Genomic DNA, 15,020 nt, shown 5'->3' with positions numbered 1-15,020 from the left:
CCTTGCAATCTTATCTTGCCTTTGTCCTTCTCTTGTATGTGTGTTTCTTGCAGGGCTATCAGATCTGGGGTTTCTCTCGACAGGTAGTGTTGGAGTGTTTTCCTTTTTATTGGCGAGTTTAGGCCTTTAAATGTTTAGTGATATGATTTTGAATGTTTTCTCTAGCCCCACCCGACTCTCCTCTGTGGGGGTTAAAGTCACCCTCCCGCCCCCCCCCCCCCCCCCCCCCCCCCACCGCAGTTACTATGTGTGACCCCTCCCTGGGTGATTTTTGGTTCATTTTTGTTCCAGCGGATTTGCGTTTAGAAGGAGGAACCCCTTTCTGCGGAGTTGCTTTCCCGCAGGGTCATCTCTGGCAGTGTTCCTGGGCCCCTCGGGCCCCTCTTTTTGCTTGCTTTCCTTTTTGATTCTTGGATGGTCCATTCCCACGCCTTTCTTTTGATTGCTCTTTTTTTGGTCCCTGGGCCTCACTGTTGGTCGAGTTGACCTCTATTCCCAAGATGTTTGCTCCTTCCTCTATTGATGTGATTCTCCTTTGTCTGCCTTCAAGCTCGAGAAGGAAACCGAAGGGGAAGGTCCACCTGTATTTTACTCTTCCTTTCATTAGCTCCTGCACAATTGGACAATCAGCCTTCACTTAGTGAGCGTGACCTGGCATAGGTCTTGAAAGAGTTGGATAGCTGAGCCACTAAAGTTGAGGTCATTTGCTCTTCTTGCGATGGCCAGAACTTTTTGGTCCCACTCTATGGATCTGGTCGATCCTGATTTCAACTGGGTCTGCGGCTTCCACCAGGTCTGCAAAGTTTTGTCTTATTGTTTGGGGTAGCTCTGGGTCTCCAACCAGTTCAGATATTGCTTTAATCCTTATGCTTGCTCTCCTCGATCTGTTTTCCAGGTCCTTGGTTTGGATTTCCAAGTTGTGGGTGGCTCTAGCCAAGTGTTCCATCAGGTCTTCCACTTTGTAGGAGGCCTTCTCGTTTATGTCCACTCTGGCTTGGAGTGCGTGTAGATCTCCCATCACTTCCCTTAATTCCCCCCACCAGGTCTTCTCTCATCTTGTCCAGTTGGGACTGGATAGTGTTCGCCATCCTGTCTCTGAAATTTTAGAAGCATTGTTCAAGGAACGTTTGTCTGACCATACTCTCCTCTGGCCTTTCCTCTTGAGGAGCCTCCTCTTCGTCCCTGTCCACCACTTTGTTTGCTCTCACGCTGTGCTCCCCCTTCGTTCCTCAACGTTTTCTGCAGCAACCCTTCAGGTGCCTTTTTAGTCCCTTTCGTGAGGTTTGGGCAGTCTCTCTCTCTCTGTTTTTTGACATCCTGCCTGCCATACTGATCTTGTGGGTTGGGGAGGGGCAGTGGACCCTTGCCAGCCTTCTGTTTGTGTTTCAAGTTTCCTGATCTTTGGGTGTGGTTGGGGCCTGAGGTTATGGGCTCCTGCCAGCTGTGATCATGGTCTCCTCTCCAGGCCCTCTTCCTCTCTTCCGATTGCTGATCCTCCTCTCTGTCTGGCCTCTGCTGCTGTTGGGGCGTTGTGGTAGATCCTCTACCTTTTCTCCGCTTTCTTTCAAGGGAGGGCCTATTGTCCCTGCCTTGTTTAAGTTTGAGCTTGCCCGTGTGCCTTGACCTGGCTGATCCCAGTGGATCTACTGGTGCCAGTTCTCCCCGGTGCTACCGGTGGCCACCCCTCTGGGGGCGCTTCACTCTTGCTTTCCTGGACTGAGCGCTTGTTGCACCAGGCGTGTCGTGGGCTCGCCGGCCTCACTTCTCTTGTGCTTGTGCTGGGCAGTGGAGGGGTGATGAGTAGGAGTGCAGCTGTCCGCTTCCCTCCTATGTAGGGCCTAGGGCCTTATCTGTTTGTATTATGCTTCTCCCAGGGCCTTGAAGGGGACGGGAGGCAGAATCTTACCGCCTTTTCAGTTAGGCGCTGTCTTCCTCTTCCCATGGCGTCCGGCTCCTTCCAATGTGTCTCCGTCCTCGCGGGACTGCGCCGACCTTGGATGTACCTGCGCTCCGCCACGGGGATGTCTGGTATGTTGTTTGTTCCCCACTGCTGGCTCTGTTTGTTCTGTGGTTGGGCTCCGACCCCTTCGGCCTTTTATCTGTGGGTGTATGGGTTTGGCCGGCCCGGACTGTGTCCGTGGCACAGAGCCCTTTCGTGGTTAATCCAACGGGGGCTTGCCCTTTGATGCTGCATGACGGGTCTGCAGGGGTCCAGCCTGGTCGGGTCTTTGTTTCCGCTCCTTCCATGTGCCTGCTGTTACCCAGGGAGGGGATATTCAGCTTTTTATTGCTGCTTTCGGTGCATGCTGGGACGGAGAGCACCTCTTCAATGTGTTCTTGGTTCGGCGGCCATCTTGGAATCAGACCCCCATTTTATTTAATATTATTTATGTAGTTTGGCTATATGTAAAGATCATAATGAAATGTAGCCACCTTAGTGCACTAATGTGAGAAAGGGGGAAAGGAATTTTGCATTGGTATAAATAAGGTGAAAAGAAATAGTACTTCAATATAACCATTCAAAGTAACAATGCTCCATTCCTATTTACAATTGAAGGCCAGTGATACTCTGAGCATTAGCATTAAGGGGCTGATGTTCGGCAGCACCTTCCCTTGTTAATGTTCGGCAGCACATTCCCTTGTTAACCTCTGAAGAATAGTCTGAATACTTCAGACTTCATTGTGTTCTCGATTTGCAGTGGATGTCCCCTTTCCTCAAGTTGAAAGGAATGTAGGTCTACATTTTGGCAGCTGTACCATCTAAGGGACATCTGTACAGCAGCTGAGCTGGGATTGGTCCAACAGTCCATCTGTGTTGCCACTATGACAAATGATTATACTGTGACATGGTGAGCCTAATGTGACTGTAACTTGATGTAGTTCACTCTATCCCCTTAGTTTAGGAGCTAATAAATACTTTTGCCAGACCGCTCTCTTTACATGCGCTTAAGAATTTACCTGCCATTAGCAAGATTTAATGTACACTTACCTCTGTCTGTGGGCATTCCTTTATTCATAATATTAACTTGTGACCACTGTTTCTATCTAATCTGCTCCACTCCAAAGAACTTTCCTTTAATTGACCGACCACGGCAACCAATAAGTGGGCCAAAGGAAGCAGTAAACCCTATTCCAATCATATCAAAGTATTGCTTATTATTATTAAATATTGGCAATACTTTAGAAACTAACACTCCTCTTGCTAAAGTCTGCTTACCTCCTAAGTTGCACCCCCTTAGTAGAATTATTCATCCTCTAGGAATGCCTTTCCAGCTATGAAATCCCTCTTGGACACATCCGCCTTGGTAAAGTATGCTTATCCTTCAGAAATGAAACCTGTTTTAAAGTCTGGTCAATATATATGAATGCCAATTTCTTTTTTATATGTACAAGTGATTTCTTAGGCATCACATGCCACCGCTGAGGAGCCTGAGTGTTTTCAATGGTTCTATTATGAATTCTCACAGCCACTTCCACCGAAGCCCAGTTTCGTCACTGTGGGGAACCATCATCTCCCAAAGAGAGGGACACCACTGAAACCCCTGATCCCATCCTTACCTCTTTGTCTGCACAGCCGCCATCTGACTCGCTTCCAGGTTGCGCTATAGGTGCATGCATTGTTCCACGACAGGCCGACTTTCAATGGAAGTGGCCAGTCCGGGAAATGTTTTCAAACAAAGTGGGCAGTTTCTTTTCAATGTCTAGTCATCATCCAGAAGCCCCACTCTTGTTAAGATCCTGCCAACCACTAAGAAGGCCTCTACTGTAAAAATATTTTCTTTCTCTAGAAATGACTCCTACTGTTATTGTCTGGTCACCAATGGGCATGGATGTGTCTTATAGTGTACTCAATTCTAGGAATTCCCCTTTGCTCTAGAAATGCCCTTCTTAACTTATGTGCTTCTTCTTCTAACACCCATTCTGGTTTAGTCTTGTCACCCTCTTGTTAAAGTCCAGATAACTTCCGTGAATGACCCGCAGGTCAAATTCGCATTACCCACTAAGAGTACTGTAATGTTTTAGCACTAAGAATAGAGAGGCATGTAATATAGCGAAGTAATAAGCAACGCAAGAAAGCAGTCCCAATCTAAAATGGCAAGTATGGCTCCAACATGGGACACACTGTGACATCCTTAGTTGAAATTAATAAAAGAAACACATTCAGTAAAATGACGGCTAATCTGAAATTTAGCAACCAATTAATCAAAGAAGGTAATGTCAAAGGTGTGAAAAAAATGACCACTTTCTAATTGGGACGATTTCGTTCATATCTACATTCTGCTTTCTATTGCCCTTCTCCTTGTCTTCATCAACACTCACATCTACTTAGACTAAGGGCCTCATTCCGAGTACGGCGCTAACCAATGGCGCTATTAACGCCTTGGTTGACGCCGTACCCGGAACGGCAGCGCCTTGGTGTATGGCGGAATCACCGCCCCATTCCAAGGTTGGCGGGGCGGTGATTCCCCATTCACCAAGGCTCTTCCCCATTCCCAAATGAGCCCCCATAGGGCTTAATGGGAATGGGGAAGATGCAAATAACGGTGACCGTTCATTACGGTCACCGTTATTGGCTTGGGGGCCCCTTTGCGCCCTCGACTTTAACACCTGCTCAAAGCAGGCGTTAAAGGCGAGGGCGCAGAGGGAACTCGGAGTATGGCGGTAAGGGAATACCGCCACCGGTCTCGTTACCGGTGGCCGCTATCCCTTACCGCCATACTCGGAATGAGGCCCTAAGCCTTTAAATAGTACAACACAACAACCAATGCACACAGAGATTTCCTTTTGGGATTCAGTGAGGACATACAATCTGAGTTGAGTAGACCAGCTTTGCTACAGTTACAAAATCAATGGGGATCCCACAAACTGATGACATGCCAATCTGTAGGGGAGCGCTGAGTGATTGTTTTCTTGTATCTATATAACAGCCTCCTGTAGGTAAGAGAATGGATAATTTTCTCTGTCAACCAAGGGAACTACCTCCTGCAGGCAGGAACTGCAGTGAATAGCTCCTTCGTGACTTAAGAGTGTCTCCTGTTGTAAAGAACCTAAGCTGTTGTCTTCTTTTAGCCATGTGTGACCTCCTAAAGATAGGAGCTGGAGTGCTTGTTTCCTCTTAGGCAAAAGCTCTCAGCGCATATCTGTGATTTCAGCAGAAGCCCACAAGCAGGTGGGATGTCATCATCGGCAGCTCAGGCACAGATTTCCTGCAGTGCGCTCAAGCCACAAGGCCCATGCAAGGCAATAATAGTATTGCGTTGGTTCGTGAACACCAAGGCTACAGTCACAGCAGATTCTGTTCATAACCACAATGCCAATCATTCTCTCCACAGCCAGGAAGAGCTCACACCGGTTTTCCAGTCCAAAAGAAGAGGAAGAAGCCCTCATCTACAATTACCAGCCAATCTATGTGGGAAACATCACAGGCTACGAACAAGTCTACTTCTTCTAAATATGCTGCGTGTGAATTTCTCATACACAGGTGCATCTGCCCAGTCTCACCTTAGGAATACTTCTGAAACCTGCTTCAACTTTGGTAACCTGAAATAGACTTAGACTGTGAATTTACAGTGATATACATTGTATCTTCTGCACACAGAGAAATACTGACCAAATGTTTATACATAGAAGTGGAGGCAGAGGGGGTTTTGGGGGGGGGGCGTCGGAGTTGGACGAGATGGAGCCTGTCGTAATTTATTGTTGCAGTCATTTATTGTATTTTCTGTGTTCAGAGACTGTTTTAAACAGTGTTACCTTCACTGTCAAAAGTAACACAATTTAGCACTCCCAAGCTAATACGAAAAAACCCTTGCTCCACCCTTATCCCATCTCCAAGTTGTGATGTACAATTTCTGAGGTTGTAGGGATGATAAACTAACCTTCCAAATACTTCTGAACACAGCCACACAGGAGTGATCCCTCTGATTAAAAGAGAGTCCCTTAATAGGGAGCATGCAGAGATGCTGTTCAGTGCCGATCAACGGCGTGCCACACAGCAGCGGAGGCTGGAAGTGTGGGCGGAAGCAGCACACAAGTGCACCGCTGTGGGCGTGACTGTGAGGAGTGTAAAGGACTGCCACAAGCGGTGGGACGACCTCAGGCTGAGGGTTCGGAACCTGATCTCCACACACCGCCAACGCAGCAGTGGGACAAGTGGAGGACCCCCTTCCCCACTGAGGCTGGAAGCATGGGAGGAGCATTGCAGCAGTGTCCTCCACCTTGAGGGCATCCATGTGATCAGGGAGGCTGAGGCAGGAGTGAGCCCACCTGCAGATGCTGGTAAGTGGAAAAACATGAATGCCATATGAGTATATATTGATGGCATGACTGGGCCAAAGGACGCATTAACAACAGGGCAGTGCATGACTGGGCCAAAGGACCCATTAACAACCCCCCCCCCCCAGGCAGTGCATGACTGGGCCAAAGGACCCTTTAACCCCCCCCCACGCAGTGCATGACTGGGCAAAAGGACACATTAACAACCCCCCCCCCCAGGAAGTGCATGACTGGGCCAAAGGACCAATTAACAACCCCCCCCAGGCAGTGCATGACTGGGCCAAAGGACCCATTAACAACCCCCCCCACAGGCAGTGCATGACTGGGCCAAATAACCCATTAACAACCCCCCCCCCCTAGGCAGTGCATGACTGGGCCAAAGGACCCATTAACAACCCCCCTCACCCCCCTAGGTAGTGTATGACTGGGCCAAAGGACCACCCATTAACAACACCCCCCTCCCCCCCAGGCAGTGCATGACTGGGCCAAAGGACCCATTAACAACCCCACCCCCCCAGGCAGTGCATGACTGGGCCAAAGGACCCATTAACAACCCCCCCCCTAGGCAGTGCATGACTGCGCCAAAGGACCCATTAACAACCCCCCCCCCCAGGCAGTGCATGACTGGGCCAAAGGACCCATCATGATCCATATGGCAACCAATATCACTACAATGCATACCTCCAACAAGCAGATGCATGTAACTGCCACTATTAAATGATCAACCTGTATGATGCATGTGATGCACCCATCAGGCACCACCACATAACTAATTACATGTCCTCTGTGTCCCCACAGCCGTATCAAGTGACAGTGATACTGCACAACAGCCCAGGCAATCAGCACCAGCACGTGTCCAAGCCACCGCCTCTGCACAAGAGGATTCTGCCAGCAGTTCGGCATCCCTGCCCCCAGTAGCAACTGCAACACATGTGCCGGCCACCATCACCGACATCCCCACCGTCTCCACGCTGCCTGACGCAACACAGGTGCCACGGGCACCCATCATGCCCACCCAAACCACCACAGTAGGCAGCTGCACTGCAGAGGAGGCGGCCTGTAGTGAAAACATTCCCCCGGCAGAGCAGTCTGATACTTGCCCACAGGGGGAGATGCCCACATTGGATGACCTGGAATCCTTCCATCAGCTGGAGTTCAGCCCCACATCACTCCGAAGTCCCATGAGGTCCCCCACCCCATCAATGGCAGAGCTACATTTCTGCATGCAGCGGATGGAGGAGCAGCAGGCTACCCTCACCCAGCTGGTGGATAGGCAGCTCGAGGACTCTAGGCTGCAGAGGGAGTGCTACAGCACGTCAGTACGTCGCCTCTCAAGGTCCATTGGACGCTTTGCCAGCACTATGGTCACCCTGGCACGCCATGTGCGGGAGGGCAATGACAACACCTCCAGGCTCATAGAGTCCATGTTGATTGGCTAACAGGCAAATATTGCACATATGCCATCTATTCCTGAATCTGTGCCATCCAATAGCACCACCCCACCAGCTCCACTACTGCCAGTCCAAGGAGGCGCTCAAGTCGGCTAACAGGGCTCTCGGGCAAGGATGCCCAGGCACAGAAGTGCACACAGAAGTGATGGCATGTGTGTGGGGCACTGCGGGACACGTGGACTTGAAGGGTGTGAGGGGTGGGTACGTTTGGGTGGTGGGGGAGGTTGTTCGGGGGTTAGAACATTGGGGCCTGGTTGGGGGTGGGTACGTTTGGGTGGTGGAGGAGGTTGTTTGGGGGGTTAGAACATTGGGGCCTGGTTGGGGGTGGGAACGTTTGGGTGGTGGGTGGGCACGGGTGTACAGCTTCCCTAACCATTGCACCTCCTTCCCTGTTGTTAATTCATCAATATATCATAATTTAAAAACAAAACATACATGAGTGGACATCTATCATTTCATTAGCAGTACAACAATTCATTTATTGGCATCACCATATCCATGCATTGCTGTGAATGTGCTGTGTCTCAAAAGTAAATGTGAATCAGTTCATCCCGTGCTCTTTGGCCATCTAGTGGACCCCCAGGAGGAGGTGGTGCCATCCCATCCCCATCTCCATCCCCATCTTCTTCATCTGCGTCTGGGGGCATTGGGATGTTCCTGTGCAGGCAGAGATTGTGCAGCATGGCACATACGAGCGTGATTTTACCCGTCTTCACTGGGCTGTACAGCAGTGATCCGCCAGATCTGCTCAAACAGCGGAACCGGGCCTTCAGCAGTCCGAATGTCCTCTCAATCATGCCACGTGTGCGGACATGTGCCCTGTTGTACGCCTCTTCATGCCTGTTCCTTGGCCTCCGTACAGGTGTCATCATCCATGGCGTGAGTGCATATCCAGCATCACCTACATGGGATGTAGATGGGAGGACATGTCAGTGTTAGTGGTATCATGTCTTCATCTGATGCTGTGCTATCTTGTGTCATTGTTCATTCATGCATATGTGCCATGTAGTGGTTGGTAGTGTTTTTTGGCCATCACAGAGGACGTTGCCAACTGGACATTGACCTACGCATTGATGTGCATGTGTACTCTGCCCTGCGGGTGAAATTTTATTGTGAGTATGGCATTGTGCAGTGATGTGCACACATGGCAGAGTCACTCCACTGTGATGAAGTAGTCGTTGCAGGACGTCTCATGTACATGCATCGTGTGCATTGGGAGGGCAGTGTTCAATTTGTGGGTGGGTGATTGCAGTGGCACAAGGTGTATGGGACAGTGATAGTATCGGATGTGTGTGTCATGTGGCAGGGTGTGTACGGGCACACTGTGGTGACCTGTAAGTTGACCTGTAATGCGTTGCTTTGTGATGTTTAGGATCCGCTGTCTATTCAGTTGATGGCAGGGGGGGTGATGCATGTGCAGTCACAGCAGCACACTCACATTGCTCATTGGCCTGGACACACACACACCACTTCAACAGGGTCGGTGCATTGGCAGATGTACTCACCCAATAGCCATGTGCTTTGTCCGGCATAGCGTTCCATGTACCGTGGCAACGTGGAATTCCGCAGTAACATTGAGTCATGGGTTGAGCCTGGGAAACGTGCGCAGCAGTGTGTTATCAGTTGCGTGGCATCACACACCATCTGTACATTCAGCGAGTGATACTGTTTCCTATTGCGGAATACCATCTCAATTGCACGTGGTACTGTCAGCTCAATGTGGGTGCAGTCAACTGCACCTATGCAATTTGGCATGCCTGCTATGGCATGGAAGGCCACCTTGGTGGCAATTACCTCGGGGAGGGTACGGGGTAGGGCTATCTGTTCTGACACATGGCGCAACAGGGCATCCAGTACCTGTACCAGGATTTTTGAGAAACAGGGTTGTGATATGCCTTATAGCTCACCAACCGTGTGTTGGTAGGTGCCAGTGCCAAGGAAATGCAGTACAGACACAACCTTCAGGAGGGGGGGGGTGGCGGTGGGGGTGTCTATGTGGCTGCTGATATTGTCCTCAATCATGGTGGTGATGTACAGGATTGTTGGACGGTCCAGCCGGTATAGTGTGTGGATCTGTCCTGGGGTAAGGTTCCAGGGTGAGGCCCTGATGCGTGGTATTGCAGGCTGCCTGCGGGGTTGTGCCGGCTGGACAATGGGGTTTGCCATAGGTGCAGGGTTGGCTGGTTGCCGCCTGTGCCTCCTCCGCCTCCTCCTCCTCTTCTTCCTCTGCACCATTACTGCCATCATGTGCAATGCTGCCTGTTGGTTGATTAGGCCCAGTCCCAGTGCTACTAGAGCTGCTGCCTGCATGGTTCTGTGTTGTGTAGGGCTGGGTGTGGCCCTTTTGTAGGCTCCCAGTGGGCTGCTTGGTCCAGCTGGGCTGATTTGGTGCACCTGTGCCCTGATTCAGTTCAGCAGGCACTGTTTAACGTCATGTTCGTGGTGGCGGCGGTACCGCCACCGTGATCACGGTTTAACGCCATTTTTCAGGCAGTGTTTCCATGTCCGCGCTAGTTGTGATGCTCGCGGTGTTTCGTATAGCCGGAAACGGAGGGGTTTCCGTGCAGGCGGACTTTACGGGACCCTTAACTCCGCGGTGGCGGTTGGGGGTGGTGCTATTTCCGGGGCCGCAGGTCATGATTGGGCGGACGCGGTAACGGTGCCGGTATGGTTATTCCGGCGGCGTTAACTCCGGACCGATGTACTTGTAATGAAGCCCATGGTCTTCCACTCCCACACAGGTCTTTGCCCCTTAAGAGTGGAGGAGATAACTACTGCTGCATTTTCTCTACATTAGCACTTCAAGTGAACAGAGAAAAGAGGGCACTGAGGGCAAGAGGAATGCAGGAAGAGTTGCTCTTTCATTTAACAAAGTAACATAAATAGCTATCTTTCCTACATGAGTGTCAATTTGGTTAGCAACCCTGCAGAATTGCATAGGAAATTGCATAGCAACACTACTTATTTAATGCCTTATATTGGGAACCTAGGAATGACCACCAATCTTTATATTTGACAAATAAATGTCTGTGATAAATAGGGTCGTATGAAGGAATAACTTAGTATGAAATGCTTACTAAGCTTGTGCTCATTCCATTTTCACAAAACTCACACTAAAATTCGAATGTTTTTAACATTGAAGCATATATAGTGATCTGAAAGCCTCAGGCTTTGGATGGGAAGACAAAAATCAGCCACATCACTCCCTCCATTGCAGACCAAGGGCCATACAACAAATAATGTTACTTTTCACAGACAGATTTTTAGCATGAGGTTAGCGTTGCACATGTGCAGAGACATCCTAACAGAATTGCATATTGTAAGGAACTCATGGTGGCAACAGTAAAGACAGACACGAGTGATCGCAGTTCAATGGTATTTATTAAACTGCATAGCTAGGTTGGAAAAATGCCTACTCTAAACATAAATCTAAGATGGGAGCAAGCTACGACCATCAAATAATAATAAGGCAGTCCTAGTGGCGTCTTGTCGAATAAAAGGGCATATACTAAAAACCTATTGCCAATCCTTACGCTAAATATGAAAAGGATAATGTTCTCAACTACTAAGTCAGGATGTGGTACTTGGGGTCTCCTTTCCCCATGTTTTCAGCACGGGATAAGGTAGGCCTTTTGAGCACAGCACACGCTTGTGCTTTTCCAAGCACAAGCTAACAGTTCCGCTCTCAGCAATCAGGGCCTTCGGCGGTTGCGTCGCTTTTCTACAAAAAGCCCCTTGCCACCGTGGGCCTGATGCATTCGAATTTATAAACAAAAAGTTCTCCTCTGCTGGCAAGTTTGGTGATGTCTTTCACTTTTGCAGCCCCCATCTTCAGCACGCAGATCCCTAGAAAGTTCCTTAATGATAACAGGTCCTCCAATAACTATATCTTCTTGCTCTCGAGGGCCTGACAGGTTCAAAGTAAAGACTCAACAAAAAGTTCCAGAGTTCTTCTGGGGCTTTGATTTGGGTGACAATTCTTCACCCCTGGGTTCCCCCTCTACCGGGCTCAGACTTTTCTTTGTCTGGTGTCAACTCTCACGTAGCATGTATTCAACAGGTTTTCCCTCTTATACTTTGCTTTGTTGCATTCATATGTCGGTTGGTCTTGGCTTCTCACCCTTGGATCCCCCTCTTCCAGGCGCAGATCCGACTCGACTATTCGCCTCCCTCGATCGTGTTCACTATGGCTTTAAATTCAATTTAGTTGTTGTACTTTCGTGAACCTTAATGGCTTTTCTTTATACACTTTACTGAGGACATCCCTCGGCCGGGTTCACTCCGTCAAACACACTGTATTTCGAGACTTTAGACTTCGCCCCCTTTTATCTGCATCCCTCTTTCAGGTTCACTCTTGCCAATCCTGTCAATCGTACGACTTTCTCATTTAGTTCGTATGAAGTGGAATTCACTTCCCTTAGCTTCACAATTCTCTGTCGGTCAAAGACTTTTGACTGTATAGAGGAATTTACAAGACCCCTGTATGATCACTTTGACTAATTTCTCGCCTTTCCCAAAGCCTTTTGGTTATAGCAGTTTCAACAATCAGGTCATCGTCCAGAGCTTCCTGATTGAGCACCCACGTGGTGCCGGACTCCTCTGTTGCTAGTTTTCATGCTTTTCTCATCAATAGTTATTTTAATGGTTCACAGTTCAATTAGCCGTTTGCTACTTTTTGTTCAACGCAGTTCGGTTTCTTATCGACTCTCCCCTCAACTCACCGGCTGTGATGAACCGCTGGGCTTTCTTTCTCCTCAGAGTCAAGAGTTGGTACCACAGATATCTCCCCGGCTTGTTAATCAGCGGAGAAGGGTCTTGTGCACTGTTTACATCTACTGCAACACATGCTGGCTATTGTTCACGGTCTTATGTTTCATGTGCCTTGGTCGGAAAGGGCAAGGTCGCTTCTCTCCTTGCTACCCTCTCGTTATGCACTGTCTTTCTCCTCCTCTTGAACTGCCATGCTGAGTTAGCTCTCACTTCATGCAGTCTGCCTTGCTCTTCATGCATTCTTGTGCTCCACCTTTTATCCCTTTGAGGAAGGGAAAAGGCCATCGAGTGTGTGCTGTTCTCGTCAAGGGCCTGACTTTGCCTGACCCTAGTGTCGGGACATGTCAGGTAAACAGCTCTGTGGTCAATCTGCTGTCTGCCATGGGGAAAGAAAGTATTTGTTTAAAAAAAGGAGGGTTTGTGAAGCAAATGTGAATGACTGGGATTATTATAAGGAATTAAACAAGGGGGATTCTGAGAATGGTAGTGTTTTATCTGAACCGGTTGGGAGTGTGGAACATAATAATCAGAGGGACGGAAAGGAGATTGACTGGGAGTATTTTGATCAGATCAGGTAGCCACTAAAATTTATTTACTCCAGATTGTTGTTTCGAGAATTGTTCGTGTCAGAGGAAATACTGCGATCTCTGCTAGCGAACGCGCAGCCATTTTTGGAGGCTTCATTTTGTTACAGGGAGACCAGGCCCTGATGAAGGATTTAGTCCGAAATGCATTGGCCTATCCCAGAAAGCATTTGCATTAAGAAGAAATATTAATTGATGACATTTGTTTGTTTTTTTGTTCGAATAAACAGTATATATATATAATATAAGCATTTTGCATCAGATTGTGAGTACTAGTGAGATGGTTTTTTGACTCACTGAAAATAAGCCACTCTGCAGTGGACATAGGAGTGCAGCCCGCACCGCTGGCCTCACGGCCAAGGTCTTTGAACATAGTATTTTGATCAGAAACATCTGGGGTTTGCAGTTTGAAGGGGATTCATATGGGGAAGATTCTTTTAGAGGAAGGGAGGTTGAGTTGGTACTACCTATTAGATCTTCATGGACCTAGTCTTCCTCGTCCCTTTCTTCAGTAACATACCGCACCTCACCTGGAGTATTTCCCAGAGCACAACCCCAGGTTTCCCTACAAATGTGATCCTTCCCCACTCGTATACCCCTAGGGTTGGGTTAAGAGAGGGCTAGTTTGTCTTTTGCCACCTGAATAAGGGATTCCCGGGGGATCTAGTCGGGAGAATACCTTTAGGTTTCTCATAATATGTAGGACGAATGTGCATGTCACTGAAAAAAACACTTCCCAGATATGTTTTGCAAAAAATGAAAAGAAATTGTGCTGTAGCTGCAGGTAGCTGAAAGTTCAAGAGACTACTTTTTTCTTTTTTGCAAAGTGCATATTTGAACAGTACTCATGCACAACAGACCCGAGCTTATAATCAGGATAATGTGCTTTCTAAACAATTCAAAGCAGCAGTCTTGAAGCCCATAAAAAACAAATATACTATATATATTTATGGACTAAACCTTTTTGCTGTATTACATAATAACCCAATTCATGTACCGCATTGATGAAAAAGTCCTTTCATTTTCTATCAGCTATCACACAATTGATATCTTAAAAAAGTGTAATTATGTGATTAAAAATATATCATGAACCAATGGTAATACATAGAAAGTGTTCTCAGTCGAATCAATACAGACGAACAAATATTAGCAAACATGTAATACAAAAAAGATTAACATTTCAATAGATCAGAGGGACATCCTTCTAATGCTCTAGTGTACAGTAACACTGCATTTGCCACAATCGTATGTTACACAGTGGGCAAACCAAGTAAGAAGGTATCGTAGACATAGATAGATAATTGCAAGAAAAGGTTTTTACACTCTACAAGCATATTTTATACAATATTGTTTTATGTATGGGATACAATACTCACCGTAATCGTATTTCTGGTGCTTGAATCTGCTTAGATCACATGCTCTGCATAGTCCGACATCTAGTGGTAGTCACAGAGTATTACAAGATTTGTTTTCAAAACTTGAAAGCAGGCATCAACAGAGCAATACTATCCCTAGTGTGACATGTACTGTACCCATGGTCCTTCGCGCATCGAGGTCCATCAGATTTTTTGTTTCTGACATGAGGTTGCATGAAGTGTAGCATGAGTACAGATGTGATAAAGCAGAAACAGTGATAACCCAGAAAAGCATCTATGCGCTTTATACTCCAGTAAAGAAGGAAGGGTGGGTACACGTGAATCTAAGCAGATACATGCACCAGAAATACGATTATGGTTAGTAATGTATCACTTCTGAAGCTTGTGGATCTGCTTAGATCACATGCTCTGCATAGATTAGCGAGCAGTATCTGGAGAAGTAGGTGGGAGGTGAGAATGTACCGCGGCAAAGAGATGTTTTAGAACCGCTTGTCCCACCTGTGAATCTGCTTTAGAGTGTGTGTCAATGCAATAATGCGGTGTGAACGTATGTATGGAACTCC

At 47.9% G+C, this 15,020-nt stretch overlaps 1 protein-coding gene across 1 annotated transcript in view; it reads left to right on the top strand.

The window, feature by feature from the left end:
• Nucleotides 1-7,929, top strand: part of LOC138491448 (gamma-glutamyl hydrolase-like) — a 304,916-nt gene extending 296,987 nt beyond the window's left edge. The window contains exons 9-10 of the mRNA XM_069617967.1: nt 5,334-6,279; nt 7,075-7,929. Of these exons, the coding sequence (XP_069474068.1) occupies nt 5,334-5,452 (119 nt within the window). The 3' untranslated portion in view covers nt 5,453-6,279; nt 7,075-7,929. The remainder of the gene's footprint in view (nt 1-5,333; nt 6,280-7,074) is intronic.
• Nucleotides 7,930-15,020: the final 7,091 nt, after the last annotated feature.

The sequence above is a fragment of the Ambystoma mexicanum genome, chromosome 10, assembly GCF_040938575.1.
Source record: "Ambystoma mexicanum isolate Mex_15411 chromosome 10, UKY_AmexF1_1, whole genome shotgun sequence".
Classification (NCBI taxonomy): domain Eukaryota; kingdom Metazoa; phylum Chordata; class Amphibia; order Caudata; family Ambystomatidae; genus Ambystoma; species Ambystoma mexicanum.
Note: the sequence above shows the minus strand (reverse complement) of the source record. Positions and strands in the feature narration are given on the sequence as shown.